At 36.3% G+C, this 18,427-nt stretch overlaps 1 protein-coding gene across 1 annotated transcript in view; it reads left to right on the top strand.

Moving 5' to 3' along the window:
* Nucleotides 1–875: 875 nt before the first annotated feature.
* ZMYND8 (zinc finger MYND-type containing 8) overlaps nt 876–18,427 on the top strand; it is a 76,614-nt gene continuing 59,062 nt past the window's right edge. The window contains exons 1-2 of the mRNA XM_027805206.2: nt 876–1,090; nt 2,251–2,398. Of these exons, the coding sequence (XP_027661007.1) occupies nt 2,394–2,398 (5 nt within the window). The 5' untranslated portion in view covers nt 876–1,090; nt 2,251–2,393. The remainder of the gene's footprint in view (nt 1,091–2,250; nt 2,399–18,427) is intronic.

Genomic DNA, 18,427 nt, shown 5'->3' with positions numbered 1-18,427 from the left:
GTACTCGTTAAGCCTACGAGGCATGCTGGTTAGTCTGCTCTCCTCAGGAGTCCCGGGGTAGTGGCCCTCCTGGGTGGTGGCAAGCGGCTCCTTATCACCCCCTTTAGAGCTGAGCCGTTTTCCCTCACGTATAGCTAGGCAAAAGTGGGGGGAAAGGTGTTAAGAAACTACCTTTTGCTTTTTTCCCCTCATTGAAATAGGAAGGGGATTCAGAGTGCTTTGAAGTCCTAAACATGTGGACGTTGGGCTTTCTAGCTGGAATTCAGGGGGAGAACCATACCAGTTTTTAAAAAAACCCAGCAGTTCGTGAAGAAAAGGGTGAAAGCCAGAGGGTGGCATGGCATCCCAGAGACCAGCACTGGAAGAAAAAATAAAAATTGGGTCCCATGCGGCAACAGGGTGTCTGGCCCGCGGTGCTGAGCAGGGCCTCAGCTGGGTCCAGTGAGGGGAGGATCCACCCGGGTCCAGTTACCCAACAGGATCCAGCCATACAGTAGCTTTGCTGGCTCTCTATTAAATATTTAATGCTCACTGAATCTTTTTTTTTTTTTAGTATGCCTGAATTTGTTTTGTGCTAAATGTTCTGGATAGTTGTTGAGTTGTTTAGCATAATTGCTGCTTCTCCTTTCTTTTTTTAAAGCTACAAAAATAATCCTGACTGAGAATTAACTGTGATTCAAAATGGTTTCATTTCTTCCTGGAACGCAAGTAATGCTGAACAGAAAGGGAAACAAGAATCAGGAACTTGGAACGTCATTTTGTAACCCCGAATATACTAATCTGACATAATTTACACCATTATTTTTGTACAGTACAACTGTGAGCGAGCTAGTTTAGCTTTTTACTGGCTGGGAATATGGTTAAAAGATCTGTACTGTAGGTCTAAGAATTGTATATTTGTATAGCTTCTACGTTTGTAGCTTTGTAGGTAATTTTACTTTCAGCATAAATTTCAGCTCCTCTACTTGCTCAAGTTCCAAATAAGTAACATTGAGGTTTTATTTTTAAACAAAACTAAAGCAATTCAGGAGCAGGTAACATCTATGATTTGTTACTCACTTATATGGATACATGATTTCTTTAGGACAAGGTAAGATTTAATACATTACTCAAATTTAGGATTCTTAATTATTCTAGTAATTACACTATCTTAGCAAAATGAATCTTGAGGCAGATTTGCTAGCTATGAGACTTGAAGATTTAAACGAGTCAAATAATTTATAGTAATGTTTAACTAGTGTTCAAGTGCATGCTTCAAGCGATATCCAGTGACTTCTGTTCTTCTATATATACTAGCTTAAATTTTTACTGTAAACATATGCTGTATGCTCAAAGGGAGATCACAGTTATCTAAACTGATTATTTCAATTGACAAAATGCTTGAATCTAGTTTTGAAACATTGTGTTTAAGAGGCAAGGTAAAAAAAAATATATAAGATGTGACATTGCAGACCACAATTTTACTTTTCAGAGCCCTGTGGTCGGATTCTGTTTTTCCTCCCTGGGCAGCTAATTACAGCATCATGTTAAGGTAGGGGAATGTTTTACTTACTTTGTGTAAGATCAATTTTTTGATAAATCCCTAGTGTGCTGAACTTTGTCTTTGCAAAGTTAGTAAACTTAAAGCAGTGTGTGTGTGTATAAAAAGAGACTAGTGAAACCCCATACTTCTGTTACTTATACTTGGTTTTCTAATTTATGTATTCAGAATTTAGATCTTCTAATGTTTGGAAACTGAGGTAACAGGGTGGAGCCTATATAAGGACAACCCACCTCACTTATTTTTTTGGCTACTTACTTCCCTGCCCAGTCTATAATTCTGTGTCTATTTAAGCTCTAAGTCCCAGGTTAAAGACCCAAAGGGGTTTTTTATCTTTTCGATTCCAGTTTCTGTGTTCTATATGGGTCTATTTCACGTATAGGTCACTGTGTCATTTCCATTGTCATATCTTCTAAACAAACAAACTTAGCAAACATAGCTATTTTTATTTTCATAGTTGCTTTTTCTAGTAAAAAAAAAAAGCAAAAAAACCCCAACAAAGCATAGCCTTCAGTTTAGAAAATATTTCCACTTTTCTGTTGGTTTGTCATTTTATATATTTAGTCCAGGAATTAAACAGAAAATTAGGAAGTTGTATCCCACCAGCCACCTAGGTTGAAAACAGCTGTATAGGATTTAATACTTAGCCTGCTATTAAGATTTGTTGTTCTTCCATATAGAAGTCAAAATGAAATTAATGTATTTTACAGAGTTGTAGAAATCAACCGGAGATCTGCTTGACCACACAGAAGTAGCTAAGAATGATTCCTTTATTTTATGCTTCAGTTAAACAAGATGAGCTAATTCAGAATTTAAGTAAAATCAGAGAAGGAAAAAAGATCCAGTGCTTGTCATGGGGTAAGTAAACCTAGTTTAAAAATCACAAGACAAATACATTCAAATTTTCTATATGATTTCCTTCTGTGTGTTGAAAGATCATTCAAGATTGGGGTTATTTATTTATTTTTCATTATTTTATTGGGCATTGTATAAACACAGAAGAGCATAGAGACTGTCTAACAGAATTTAGGATCAAGTATGGAAGACAGATTTACTGTGGGGAAGATTGATACCCTGTAAAGCACTGCAATGACATCAGAACACATTCATTGTGTTCCTTTGGGACTTTGGAATGGGGGAGGAGAAATTACTTAGGAAAGGATAAGCTGGGAGAAACAAAGGAGAAGAGGGACATGTGTATAGTACAGCATTATTAAAATCAGGTTGAGGCAAATGGCCTTTTTTTCTGGCCACATTTCAAGCAAACTTGTAGACAAATTTTGAACTGCCAGAGCTGCTTGCTTTGCGTTCTGCTTGACTTACAGGTTAGACTCTGTAAGTGATTTCTCTCTGCACCCTTCAGCTACAGTCACATTACAATAGTAAAGGCAATATCATCTAGGTGTGACCAAAGAGAGGATGATCTTCCTTGATGTGCTCTGGGCCCAGGAATACTTGAAGGTGAGGGACTGAGGCGTTTGAGCTTGGTTTTGCTGTCTGTCTGTTCTTAAGATACAGGTTTTACAAGGCAAAGTACAAAAGGACTGGGATTTCCAGTATATACATTTGTGAAATATTCTCTTTATGCTAAGCATTTTGCCCATGCAGCACCTTCCTAAAGCTAATTCAATTCCAGTTTTGGGGGTATGAAGGGTTCTACTTTAATTTGAGAAGGGTAATGACAGATACAAAGTAAAACAAAGTGCAAGATACATATATTGGATGTTTTTACTTATTCTTTACCTAAAAGCAAAATTTAAACAGAACAGATTAAACAACTGGCATTTAATGACAAGCAAAATAAGGTCCAGTAGCAACAAGATATATTTTTTAAAAAAGCACAAAACCACACACACACACCCCACCAACATCTAGTTAAACAATAGTAACAGACTAAAATTCTAAGAGCCTATTAATCATTGTACATTTGGGAATAAAAGAATTATCAAATGGGCTAAGAAGGTAGTTCTTCTGTCACACTATAATTTTTCATACCAAGAAATAGTTTGAGGCTTTTCTCTAAAGTATATGGTCCAGTTATTTTTGCAGACAGGACTCTAGGCAAACGATTGATATGTTTCTGTATGGTATTTCTTGCTTCTCTTTCCTCTTCATAAACCACTACAAAGCAGGCTTCTATTTTCTAAGAATTAAAACTTGGGATTTAGCCTTTGTGTAAAAGTGTTCCAATTTTACAAAAATGGAACTGTGCAAAAAGGGGATAACATTTGTAACATCAAATGTACAATAGTGAATTCTGAAGATTCTGTTCTACAGTTTGAGAACAATCTGCTTATTTCTTGACACTACTGTCTCTGAAAAAAAGAAAACTGTGTTAAGAACGTACAGGGTAGGTCATAAAATTGGGACAGGGGAAGTGAAGCAAGTATGGATTTGTGCCTCTGCCCTAAAATTAAAATTCTCAATGGGAACCATACATCAAAATCCCTTTTACAATTAAACAGCACTTGAAGTAATTTTACTATAATATGTAATTGAATGATAATTGTAGAACCTGAAGAAAGGCAGGAAAGGAACAGGTACTAGATTTTAGGTAGCATGCAAGAGTGAAAAGCTATCTTGCTGTTCTGTGAAAAACAGAGAGATCCAGTTCAATGTCTGCATCTGGTAATCAATTACTGGCTGTTATGTAATGATGTACAATTTCTGTAGTGGCTGATTGCAGTTTTTATTTAGAAACTATTAAGCAAATAAATATTCTACTTGCAGAGCAGGTGGAACAACTGCTGCATACATTACAGCAGTAATGCATTCTTAAGAGATCATACGTTGAATACTAGCTCATACATCTTCGGTTTTATGAAACCTTTTGTTTCAGAGCCTGGTTCCTCCTTTCAGGCTGAAAATCTGATTACAGTCTAGTATCACTTCTTTGTTTTGAAGGGTGTCTATTAGGTGATGAAGTGATTACAAACTAGTTTGTAAGACTATATTTATAAAATAAAGATTTAGTTATTTTTTCTGTCATGGCATGAAATGTTTTCTAGAAGGGAAGGAGGAATAGTGAATTAGAAGTAGAATGACTGGTTTGGGGAACAGTTATTTAGAAGAGCCAGATGATAGTTTTAATATAAATTCCTTTTCTGGATTATTTTCTAGTACTATATTGACTGTGCAGTTAAAAAGAGGTAGTGTTGGAATGAGCTTTCAGATCACAAGAAAAACACCATTCACTAAAAGGTTTGAGCTAAAAATTGCTATTTATAAATCCTGTAAAATGTTATCTTACTATTGTAGCGTGGCATGAGGATGTTTTTGTCTAAATTCTTAAATTTTTCATATTTATGCCAAAAGCTTCTTTGGTTTGTTGGTATTATTGTGCTGTTCTTTCTAAGGCATTTTAGAGGTCCACACAGTTGAACAAAGATGGAGACATTAAAAAGATTTTGCTTTTTAATGTAGTAACAATATTCTCTAGATACTATCAAATTCTTCTCTGAATAGAATCTACTTTAATAGACATTAAAAAAAACAACCCACAAACCTGTATGCTGGTATGTATTGGTTGTAATCCCCTGTTTTCATGTTTAGTGCATTTCATATATTTCTGCTTGGCATTAAACCGCCATTGTTTTATTTATCTCATTTAAATGCTAATAATTTAATCAACAGATACATACAATATAAGTCTTTAATTGCCTATTTCCACATACATCTTTATGCACTTATATGTTTTTTCTATTGTAATGTATATTTCCCTTTTGGAATGGAGTTTGTATCTCTGTACATGCAGTTTTCAAAAAGCAGCTTTCAAGACCACCAACTGATTAAAACTATTATATTAAAAAGTGTTATCTAAGAAATTACATTCTAGAAACTAGAAAATGTAAACACTTCTGTTTAATGTTATATTGTCAGAGCAATATATGCTTTTTCTGCAGCTTGGATAATGATAATAAATCAGTGGCTTAGGTTTTCAGGCTCTTAAATTTTTGGCCATACCTGGGGTAGGTTTAATTTCAAACCACGCAGTTTTAGGGAAAAATTCATCTAAAAGCCCCCCCAAATTAAAATGTTTCCAGGAAACACTTCACATTTGCATTATATTCTGTAAAAGTGTTTATCATCATTGGTATGAGTCTACAGTAACCATTTCCTTTTCCTCCCTGATGGGTTAATAATAGAGCAGTAAAACAAACAAACAAAATGTTGCATTCTATACTTGTTTTCCCAATTTTTAAATGACTGGCTAATGAAGGAAGAGTAAGCATAATATCTTCAAATGCAATATATGCATCTGTTCTGGAGGCAGGTTGAGAGTCTGGAATAATTACCAATGCAGTATATGGAGACTGCACGATGATCCAATAATTGGTATTAGTTTGTGAATAACTTTTTTCTTCTGTGTGTTGCACACACATGCCCCTGACAAGGTGAATTCTTCATTGCGTTATGTTCTTTCTGAATAACTAAAAGTGGCACCAAAACATAAATGGGAATGAAAGCATGGGTTAGAACTATTCTTTCACTTCATAGCTAGAAAAAAACACCGATGTTCCAGGCTTACTTTACCTGAACTTTAAGAAAGTTTTAGATTGCATTAGTAGAGAAACAAAAATATATACTATTTTGCAAATCACAGAAACATTCAGGCTGAAAGGGCCTTGGGAAGCCTCTAGGCCAACCTCTTACTCAAGGCACAATCAAGTTACGGGGTTAGGGCCAGGTTGCTCATGTCTTTGTCCAGTCTGGTGTTTGAAAGACTCCAGCGTAATCCAATCTACACAAAAAAAGAAGGTAAGACAGCAATTATGTTCAGCCAGGCCTTTATAAATCTACTATAACAAGAGCAATGAGTTGTGACCATGTATTAGTTATCCCTGTTTACTTTTGCCAGACTGAAGGCAATGAAAGCCTGGAGGCTTGTAACAGAGCCAAAAAACCCTGTGAGTTACTTTGTATTAAGACCTAAATTGAAACTTTGCTAGGAAAATCTGTGTGTGTCACAGAGAAGCACACCCAACCTGGTTTGTACAGCTCATAGCCAAGCTGATAGACAGGGTTTCTAGAATGATTTAGACTGCTGAACTCCCTACTATTAGCCTTATTTTCAAAGAAGCCCTTTTCCCATCTTTGTGCAATATTACTTTCATGCCTACAGAGTGCATTCCTGTGTTCTCTAGTGCTAATAGCACCATGCAGAAGTAACATACACTACTCATTACACAATGGACCTTGACATTGAAGTCCTAGTTCTATCCTGGATCCCTCTCAAGCTTGTTAACTTCTAATAACAGATATTGTCTGAATTTTTATTTTGGCTTGAAGGTAGCATATAGTTTAACTACAAAGTGAAAAGGTTTGGTTTTTAAGGCTTTTTTTCCTGCATCTTATGATTCACCAAAGAATCATGAAAACAGAAATCAGCTGAAGAAATATGGGACAATTTCCAGAGGCTTTCAGATGTTTGCACTTAAAGAGGATAGTGTAAAGTGTTTAGCATAAAACCCAAAGTATTGATAGTTGCAAAGTAGTTACAACGATACAAGAAAACAGACGTTAAAAATAAAATGTGAAACTGCAGCCAGAAAACCTGTTCCAGTTCCCTTCAATATTTCTGTCAACTTACCTATTAACTATTATTGTTCACAACTTACTCAGTAGACACAAGAAGGACTTAGACACATTAATAATTTTTTAGTTTCCCTAGAAAAGATTTTATTGTCCTTGAAAGACTATAATTTCCATGCCTTGAAAAAACAGATGAATGTCCTGGGTGAAACTCTGGGCTCACTGGAAATAATAGGGCCTGGACTTTACCCTAGGGTTTTATGTAATATGCTATTAAAGTGACATTTAAATAGATGACCCTGCAATGCAAAGACAAATATTTCATTCATGCATTAATATGTTAAGTAGTCTGTCAAGGAAAAATTAATGACTAGAAATAATTGAAACTGAAAATCAACCCTTTTTTTTTAATTTGATGTTTCTTTTTCTTTTATCTGGGTGAATAAATTCGCTTAATTTTTTTTAGCATTTTTTAGTAATTTTTAGTATTTTTTAGTAATTATTTATAAATATATATTATGCTTTCTTGGAAATTTGCTAAGCTAATGTCTCTGTAGTAGTATGTCAACCTATTACACTGGTATTGTTTAAATGTGGAATTACCTAGCAGCAAGTCTCCTAAAATGGGATAAAACAATTTTAAAAAAAAAGTATTTAATCACTCCTAAAAGTGCAATAAAACACAAACTTTAGAAGGGAATTGAAAGGAGAATTTTTTTTTTTTATCCTGGATTTGTTATGATTTACTACTATTCATATAACAAATTGAAAGTTCATGTGAGACTGTTACAAACTATGAGGCTGAGATCACACATGTGCAATTCACCAATTGAGCCTGGGCAGCATGGATAATAATAGCTAAGTGCCAGATGCACAGAAACCCTGATATCCTTTTTTCAGTGTTTTTTTTTTTCCCCTCCTTGTTAGCTTTTATCCTTTATCAGGGAATATTCGGTCGCAGCTGTTGACCAATAATATATTCTGTATAAGCATCTGTTCTTATTCTCTGTAAATAATACCATAGTCTCTCTTCTGTGCAATGGTTACAGCAATTAAGCATTAAAGAAAAATTGAGCATTAATAAGTAGAAACTGTAGAGAATTAGTGTTCTTGTATTTAAACTTGTATAACGTAAACCCACAAATGCAAATATGGAAAAAATACCAAAGAATCTATGTTATTTGCTTTCTTGTCCAAACCCAGATCTCTTGCTGCTGTAACAATATCAGAGAGCAAGACTGAACCGTGTAAATTTACCCTTATTTCTGTTCTGTTGTTTTCTTTTTTCCCACAAAATCTCTTCTCAAATTAGCTTCTCCCAGTTTAATTGCTTACTCTGTCAAACAGCCAGTGAGCTATTAATGTTGGGAAGAAACCTTTCCTGATCATGTGCATGTACAAAACAGTAAAAGGTATAGCCTATATTATTTTATATTGGAATAATGTAAGGTGCATGTTTGGGATTGTAAGAGGAGAAATTATTGTATGTACTGCTAGAATGACTATTTTATGCTTCTGTGATTTAGGGACATGCATATTTAAAATGTATTAGTGGAGTATGCTACAAGATGTGTTCATCACTGCTTCTACTGTAGATATTTTAGAGTTTTGTAAGGAATTTTATATGGTTTAGTCATGGAAAAATGATCTGCATCTACTCTATCTTTCTTTCTTCCTTTACTTATGTCCATAAGATTAGTCTGTTCTGAAAAGTATTGTTCTTTCCTGTTATATGGTAGCCTCATAAAACTGTTTTACTCATGAGATTAATGAGACATCAATAAAGATGTATCTCTGTAAGAAGCAGCATTGTCTAGAACTTCACAAAAGCTAGGTAAGATAGTAATGAATTCCATAAAAATTTTGTCTGTCTGTGTGGGTGTGTTAATTCTGACTGTGCTGTATAGTCTGTGTGATAAAAGCATAGCATCTCTCGAGTGAGTGAAAGCCTTGATTCCCGGATGTTCCAGGTAGATATTAGCCAGCACCCCCCAGCTATGTCATAGTGTCCAAGAATTTTTCAAAGGGTGGGATTTAGCTTCCTAAATAGGGGCGTCTAGTGTAATTTTAAGTGGTCTCTGAGAGCCAGGATGTCTTCATGGGTCTGGTACATCAGACACGGCACTTACGAGAGACTCTTGGCCTTGGAGAGTAGAAGCTAGAGGCCACATGGGATATCCTAGGCCGTCTACAATCTTGCTAGATGTTTCTCTAGTTGTCTGAATTATTCTGTTGACATAGGAGGATTCTGCGGGGCGGGACACGGACACGACTCAAGACTAAAAAATGTCCTTTGGCTTTTTAATTTCAAACCTGAGCAGCTCTCTTATGCTGCTGACAGGTGGAGAGGTTTGTTTCTAAAGCATTACATCTTTGTACTTAGGTTGATTAAAACTGTTTGTAGTGCAGCCCTTTTCTATCCGTTTAGCTAGCGAAACGGTGTCGTCATACCATCCAGAGGAGGATTAATTTTATACTTGTTTTGTGCGCTCAATGTTGTCAAGGTGAGGTAGCTTCCTCCCAACATCAAGAAAAAAAATATTAAAAATATGTCAACAAAACCAGTCAGTGGTAAAGAAAAATGTGTTTGTGGGTGGAAATTATCCCACCTCTAAGCTCAAGGCACACTGTGCATGGCATTTTTAGGTAAATTAGATCTCTAAGTCTATTGGTTTACTGCAGAGAATACAGATACTCCAAACTAAGCCATTATGTCCTTTCTTAATTAACTTGTAAAACTATAATAGTGTGATTGTCATACCACTTGAAAGGATCACACACACAGTTTTCTAAGATAGATGGGAATATATTCAGTTCAGCATGAATGACATTCTGGTTGCAACTGCTCACTTTTAATGTAAATAAAAATGTGGATCCAAAAGCTCAGACACATCTGCCTGATTTTTAGCTAGGTTTATAGCAAAACCGAATTTAAATCTGACATATTAAAGCTCAAAAAATCATGTGCTTTGTGCAAGACTACTAATTCTGAACGTCATCAACAGTTGACAGAACTTGGAAGAAATCTGGTCATAATTTGTAATGAAATTAGAGGTGTGTTTTGAGAACCCATATGCCTGCCTCTTCTCGGGAAAGTGTTGGTATGGGTATGCTGAGCTCTTTTGAATGTGTATTTATTGGGGTTATGTGAGTGTCCCCTGGTGGTGGCTGCCTTATGCGTCCTCGCAGAGGTGTCCCAATTGCCCGTTTCCTCTCTGCTGCTGCCCCCCACAAGAACTGGTTTGCTTCTAGCCTTTGTCTTTTTATCCATGTTTACTAAGATTTGTTTACCTAGTACAAGCTATTTAACTGTAACTTATATGGCAAAAACACGTCTGGGCTGAGACTTCACAATGATTTCAAATGCTTTGCGTTCGCTTGTTTGCCTTCCTAGAATTAAATTTGCGCATGAGGTGTTTGAAGTGCTAGGGGAAGATTATGCTCTAGCATAATGAGAGGTATGCAAGCTCTTCTTTTCTAGCAAAGCGTAGGACAGATTGTTCCATGGCTACCTCACTAAGAGAACATTGAACACTGCTGGCTAGAGTTCTTCTGGAGGCCCAGAATGGTGACTGCTGGTATGAGTGCCACACAGGTCAGCGCAGGATGGCTCAAGTCTTGGTGTTCACAGTAATCAGTGTATGGGTTTAAACACTCTCTTTGATTGCTTCTTTTCATGCTGCTACAGTGGAGAGATAGCTGTTCCCTTGAGGGAAACTTCACCCTCAGGCTTTTTTATGGTTATCAGGCACCTCAGCGAAGTCTCTCTGGTAAAATTCTGACGTAAGAATGAATATTGAATCTTATGGCAAAATGTGGTCTGAATAGCACTTGCTAGGTGTGATTATTTGCCGGCAATTTCTTTCCAGTGTAATAACATAGAATTGATCGCTAGGGGATGCTGCACTTCTACCAATGCTGGCGAACCATGCGGGGGGGGGGGGGGGGGAAACCCGGCAAATCTGTGAAATTACTACTATTCCTTTCCACACAAAAAGGAAACCAGCTTTTGTTCATTTGATGTAATAGGGATATTTTGTCAGAATGTGTCCAAGTAAGTAAAAATAGATACTTTTTTTATTTTTTTACTACACATCTGGAGAAAATGTCCTTATTATGTATGTATAAATAAGTTTATTTTTAGATATCTGTCCTATAGAAACATCCAAATAAGATCAGGATCCCATTTCAATGGATTAGATGGAAAAGTAGGTGAAGAAAGTTCACATATACCATATACAAAGCTACAGAGAGAGATGTTTAGTCCAGGGCTCCAGTCTTAGAAACTGTCCTTTGACAACAAATACAGAACAGCTTGCAGGTTTGAAATTTGTTACAGGACAAGCCTGGTTTGTTCCACACTAGAACTTGTTTTTCCTTTAAATAATTTACATTGTTTTCAAGTGCTTATAAAATTTATATGAAGTAGAAATATTTTAATGTTGGGCAATTATGTAAACTTTCATCATATTTTAACATGAAGAACAATATTATGTAAAAATATATGTAGATTACTTTTTTAATTAGAAAAAAAAAACAAAACCAAGAGCAAGCAGGAATGAGAACCTTACCTTTCAAAGAAATTGCTGCTTGAAAATTGCCTGTCACAGCATTTGCTTTGCAAATCTTTGCAAATAGGAACAATGTTAAAGAGAATTTTTAATTATTATACCTGAATTACATAGGGACAGGTTTTTATATTTTAAATTATACAGGCAGCTGCATTTCAAGTTTTCTTCTGATAGCCCTGCTTCATACAGCCATGCTGCTCAGTTCTTTAAAAAAAATAGTATTTAATATTTAAATTATTTAAAGTATTTAAATATTTAAATATTTAAAAATAATAGTATTTAAAAAAAAATATAGTATTTGTTCGTCCTACAGTCTCTTTGTTCTTTTCTGGGCTGTCAGAAAAAAAAAGTCAATATAATTTTTTGGTTGCAATTTGAAATGCTGGTGGTATTATATGCTATATATCCATGAAGATCTAAGTTTTCCTAAACAAACGCACATATGCTTGTAAATAAAACCAAGTGTTTACTGCAAATATACTGTGGGTTTTGTGTTGTATAGATTTGTTTTGGTTTTAATCAAGACCCTCACAGAGAACAGAAGAACAGGCCAAGGGCTAAAAGGTCAATTTTGTTCACAGGAATGCAAAGAACTAGTCTTACCCAAAACAGTGTAGATCACCAAGAAGCACTGAGAATTCAAAACACAGGAAGTTCAGAGAACCGGCCATATTTGTATGTCATTTTCTTTTTGTAATAGTTACTTTGAGGAAAAGCAGAACAGCACAGACAATGTGAACTGATCTAACTACCCCTGGGGCTGTTGAAAGGGGTAATCTCCCTCCCTCCACTGTTTGTGGCTGCAGAGTTTAACCTCACCATTGCATCTGCTTTTCTGCTGATGGAGCAAACTGACCTGGCTCACTGCAGGGTTCTACAAATAAATCCAGTGCAATGGAAGGAGTAGGAATATGTGGCTGGGAATGGGATTGGTAATAATAGTACCCCTTTCAGTGGCAATATCGTCCTATAAAAAACATCTTGTTTAATTAAATTCTAAGGCCTTATTCAGGAGCTGGACCCTAAATGTATGTGCAGGTAGTGTCTCCAGTTTGATAAATTTGCAGTTTAGAAAGCATATTCTTTATCTTTCTGAATTAGTATTTATCTCTGTCAGATTTACAAGCTTTATTTGGTCATGAAAATTATTTTGATTTGCATCCTGAAGTTAGAATTATTGGTATAGTTTTACCTTTTGTGTTTTAAGTAGTTTTCTGCCAACATATAAAGATGAAGGCAAATGCACCATAAATCAGAATTATAACAACTAGCAAATCTTACACCGCCACCCCCCAATCATGTTTTTCTGCTGTGTTAAAATGTTTGCACAATGCTTATGTCCAGGACCAGTTGTTTTCCCAAAATGTTCTCACATCCCTTGAAAGAACAAGCAGTTATCTGAATGCATAGAAGAGATTAAAATGTACAAATTCCAGGACTGGAATCTGAGTGATTTTAAGAGAAATACAGCTGAGGGGTTGAGAGAAAGGCAGTAAAATAAGGGTTGCAGTACTAATTTTATCCTCTGCCTGTGAATGGATGTTGCATAGAGTTACTTAAGAAATATTTGCAGAATTCTTTTTCCTCCTTTGTGAAATACCTTGGTATTTCCTGAATTACTAATGACACTGAAATGCAGAGTAACGTCACAACTTCGCTTTCAGTATGCATTGTAGCGCCTGGAATGTTACACTCTAACGTATCGTTAAAAGCCAGGATTAAGCAAGACTGTTATATAAGAAGTCAGAATAATGCTTTATAAAAGGGTAAATTGACATTTGTGTTTGAGTTCTTTTTGGACCTATAGTAGCTTCAACACAGAAATACATTTATTTCTCCTATGCTTTTGTTCTGTTGCTCCTTTTATGGTTGAAATGTTGTATACAATTTCACTTTTGAATCCCCTGAACTCTGACAACTGTCAGCTCTAATGTCATATGAGGATACTGTGGCTTTAAAAAAAGTATCAAAGTTCATTTAATAAAAAAGATTGCAGTCTAGTCACATAGTTAAGACTTACCTGTGTAGCTGCAGTTGGATTTCATTGTTATTGGCAAATAGAATAATCACAGCATGATTTGTTCTGCCCTTTCAGAATTATGTTTTTTGATGTGGGCGTAGATTTCTTTACAGTAAACCTCCCTTTTGGAAACAACTTTGAAGTGGCATTAGCTCAGGAGTGTCCTCATTTCTGTCACCTGACAAGGAGGGCTTAGTAAACATTGTCTGTAAATCCAACAGGGCATGAAAAATTATAATCTGTAAAGGTGCTTAAATGAATTCAACAGTTTATGCAGATGTTAATGTGAGTGAAATGTGTGCTTAATTGTGGGCAAGCGTTTCACCTGGCTTCAGAAAACAAAGCCACAGATGAAAAAGTGTTGCTCCTTTTCAGGGAAATGATTATATTTCAAAGGCTTTCTTTCTCCCTGCCTTTTCATAATGTTGAAGGGACAAGGACAGATCTGCAGTGTCATCTGGACATGAAGAAGTTATAGTTAATAACACAAATCTGGTGAAAATATGGATGCAGTGCTTGATCACGTAGTTTCCCAAAAATTTCTTTTAGTGGTAGTGATTGTTTAAATGATCTCAAGCTGCTCACTCCTGCTTTCTCAGTCATGCCGCTAAAATTGTTATCGCAGCAGTGTTGTGAACTATTGTGAATTGGTGCCTTTCCTGGGTTAGTTAACACAGTAAATATTTGATTCACTGATCCTGTTCGCTGTGTAACCACACAGACAGGTCTGCTGGAAGTGTGACTGAGCTGAGTGCTGTGGCTGGAAAGGAATGGTGAGATGCATAAGCTAGTATGTCTGGTTAAAAAAAAAAAAAAGTTGCTGAAACCATGGGTTAAGTCTTTGTGAAAGTGATTGTACTGCACATTTGTGGTGGAAAAAGAAAGACTTTTTCCTGGTGAGAGGCAAACCACAGAAATGAGACGAGTATAGCAACTGGAATAGCAGATAGGGAGGACAAAAGCGTGAATACACAGAGCCTTAAAGCTAAAGCCAAACTCCAAATTTAGTGTGTGGAGGGGCAGGAAAGAGGTTAAAAGAGAGAGTGACATAGTCTAAATCTGAAGTGGGTTGTGATAAGATATTAGCCTAGAAGAGAGGAAAAAAATCACTGTAGTAGCAGTATGTTTGTAATTCCATCACTTCACGTATTTTACTATGAGCTTTAGCTGGTAGAGTCTTCTGTGAGAAAATCAGCTTTTATTTAAAAAAACAAAACAAAACAAACCCAAAAAACCAACAACAACAACAACAAAAGTAATGTATCTCATTACTGTTAACCAAGTGATTCCTGAACGTGAAAAAAATCAGAAGAGAAAAATGCCCATAGCAATACTATTAGAGGTTAGCATTATCCAGACCTGGTCCTAAATTATTCTTCCCTAGCAGTAATGATTTTCTTCTATTTTCTTGAGAAGCACCTTGATGTCAGAAAAAGTGTTATATGCAGGATATCTCACACTTGGGCATTAGAATCCCTTGGTGAAACACAGACTTCTTTCAGGTTTTTGTACCTAGGTCTCATGCAGGGCACCTACATTCCCATAACCACAGACCCTGCATGTGCAGTGAGTTGGATTCATGACCATGTCACCACAGTGTAGGCATCGTATATCACTTGCTACACAGGTGTAGTTCAACTACATGGTGGAAATGCTTTAGGTTTGACATGCAGTCTACCTGTGTACGTCTCACAGCTGCTTTCTGGGTAACTGAAAGTATTTAGCTGCATATGAAATATGGAATAAATTATATCTGTTAAGCTTTTAATATAGAAAAATAATTTAAATATATAATAATAAAAATCCCCGTTTATACAGGATATCCAACAGCCCAGCTGTTAAATTGTGGAGAGACTGGTTCAAACGGGGTGAAAGGGATGATATATATGGGTTTCTGCCTTAAGTTAACATAGGCTGTAGCACCTCTTTTAAAAAGCTACAGCTGCTAAAGGAAAGAGCTCAAGGGTGCTTTTCCCCCCTCCCAGGTATTTTTGGCAGGTGATTGAACATGAATGGAGGAAATGTACATGAGGCCGTTGCAGAGCATACTGAAAATGGCTGTCAAGAGAAACTTTCATAATGCATTAGATATTCAGTGTATATTACAAACAAAACCAGCTTTTTAATCTGCAGACAATGAATCACTGTCATCCAGGACAAGTAATGTAAACCAAAAGTATACAAAAATACTGTTCAGAAGGAGAAATATATGCATCTGGTCACAAAGCCTTTTAAGCTTATGAGAAAATCAGCTACCTATTGGGCATAAACACATTCTCCTGTAGTTTATGATAATTTATAAAATTACCAACCTTTTTAGACAGGTCACTAATTTTAGCATCCAGCCTAATTTTAAAAATTTGGGAACTGCCTTTACAGACATTTATTTTTGGATTTTGTGTCAGATGGCAGTCTTCTGGTCTTTCAGTAGTTACTGATACTTTGGCAGATCAGGGCTAAAGCAGAAAAGGTGGAAAAAAACCTCTTAAAAGGAGAAACACTGAATTACATTCTTTCATGTTCTTATTCTAGAAATTAGGGTTGTAAATCAATGACTTGGAAATCCAGGACCAAGCTACAAGCCCTTAATGCAACTCTTCTCCTGTAGTATTATCATCATCATTATCCTTGGAAAATATTACATTCCTCCTTTGCTTTTGTGTAACTGTTCAAAATGTTATTTTTAAAGCTCCATCTTTTGTCCATCACCTACTGTTCCCTCTCTGTCACTGATGATTCATCTCCTATAGGGTTACATACCCAAACCCCTGTTTCTGTCATACAGACAAATCTCTTCCTTACTGGTATTTGTTTAATTTTGAGGCTTTTGGTATATAAGCATATATTAAGTAATATTAAGTCCCTTACAACACTGTGGTGCTTGATGTGTGCGCTTTCTGGAGATTCTGCATAGTGGACAGAATTCTTTTCAAAGAACTCTAAATATAGTAGGTTGCACTTCTAACACTGTTGTCTGTTAATCTCCTTTTGACTGAATTCGTGCTTTCCATCTTTCCTTTGGTTTCTCCCTTCAGCGTGTTTTTTGTTTTGTTTTTTTTTTTCCAGCCTCACATCCCTGTTCTGTTTTCCTTTAACATCTCCAAAGCACTGAAAAGGACAAATACTAGCTAATCTAATCTCTCCACTCTCTCTTCTGTTAACAAAGCTTTTAGCTTCCCCTGACTCTCTGTTTTCTTTATCTTTCTTGCCCCGCCCTCCCAACCCCCCTCCCCACCCCCCTCCCCCCCAACCAAAAAAAATTCACCACTCCTATGTGAAAGAATTGGTCAAGCTGCAGTAGGACATGCAATCATTGTGTCTTAATGGATACAATCTTCAGAATTCTGTGTGTCATTATACCAGACTTGTACCTCCTATTGCAAAATATGTGTATGGACAAGAAAGTAGAGAGAAAGATATTTCAAGCTTTCTCTTTCTGGTTCCTGACAGAATGCTTTTGTCTGTTTTAGCAGAGTAGCCCAGTGGCTGAATACAAATGTTATATTCTGTCTGATACGCTTTCTAGGTTTCTGTTCTTGCTAATGACTGCAGGTTTATAAATTTTTCTTTTGCATTTGGGCCACCATTTCCCTGAATCTAGAGGACAGGACCTGAGGCCTTTTCTAAGACAGATTCTGCTTCTATCTATCTGCTGCAGGCTGATTCACTCCCAGATAGGTTCAAGTGTGTCAGTTTGGCAGTGTTCCCACTCACCATCAGTGATACCAGAGTCGGGTCTTGCTTAGCACAGAGCATTGACAAAGTCAGTGTATCTAGTTTTGCTCCTTTGCTGGACTTCATAGGGATTAGGATTATTGTTTTTAATAGAGTAATATTAGAGTAGAACAGTCAAACAATGAGCATAGCTGTTAATGGCTGACAATCCTCACATTTACTATATGGAGGCATCAAAATGTGGATGTTTGTGTGTGTGTGTGTGATAATCTGAGTGGCATAGGCCTTTAGGTATACAATTAAAAAGAAATTTATCTGGAATAGTTTGAGCTGTTAAAACTGATGCAAGTATGCACTTGAATGTCATGCATTTCCAGTGTGTTCTTGCTGCTGTAGTGGGCTGTACGATTCCCTTTATAGCAGTACTCTCTCTAGTTTCTGCTACATTCCTAAACCAGAACAAACTGCCAGTGTAATCCATGAGCCTTCCTGCTCCCTGCCCTGAAAAACTTTGCCAAAGCTAAAAAGGGAAAATGCTTCCAGCAGGGACTCCAGAATTACTGATGAGATGAGAATTTATACTCTGGGCTGTTAATCCGCTGTTGCAGCCTAAAATGCAAGAACACAAAAAATGTAAGCACAGTGATAGGATGGTTTGGCAGTTTTCCTGTGACAATGGTATCTCAAGAAATAATGTGAATGCAGTATGGGACAATGCAGAGTAGGATTATTAATTTTGCAGAGTTGCCTAGTTATGAGTCATGTCGGCTTTCGGTAAAGTAGTATCATGAAAGGTGCTGGCTGGAGCTAAGGGAGGGCACTAGTTTTATGTGTGGTGATTGTTTCTGGGGTCATTAGCCTTTGAGTCAAGGTAGAGCAAAGTGTGTATTCTGTTTGCAACTGGCCTTGATTTATGGGAGAGGGTTTTGTATAACTGGTTTTGCACAATCCTGGAACTTGCATGCTGTATTGGAAGAATGTTTATTTTGCTTGGATTATTTTAGCTCATTATTTAATAATGATTGTTTTAATGTGAAACCTCTCTTCCTCTACAACTTTATTTGGTTTTATTTTTTTTAATAAATAATC

This window comes from Falco cherrug, chromosome 10 (genome assembly GCF_023634085.1).
Source record: "Falco cherrug isolate bFalChe1 chromosome 10, bFalChe1.pri, whole genome shotgun sequence".
In the NCBI taxonomy this organism is placed as follows: domain Eukaryota; kingdom Metazoa; phylum Chordata; class Aves; order Falconiformes; family Falconidae; genus Falco; species Falco cherrug.
The sequence above is the reverse complement of the archived record's forward strand: the minus strand, read 5'-3'. Positions and strand labels throughout refer to the sequence as shown.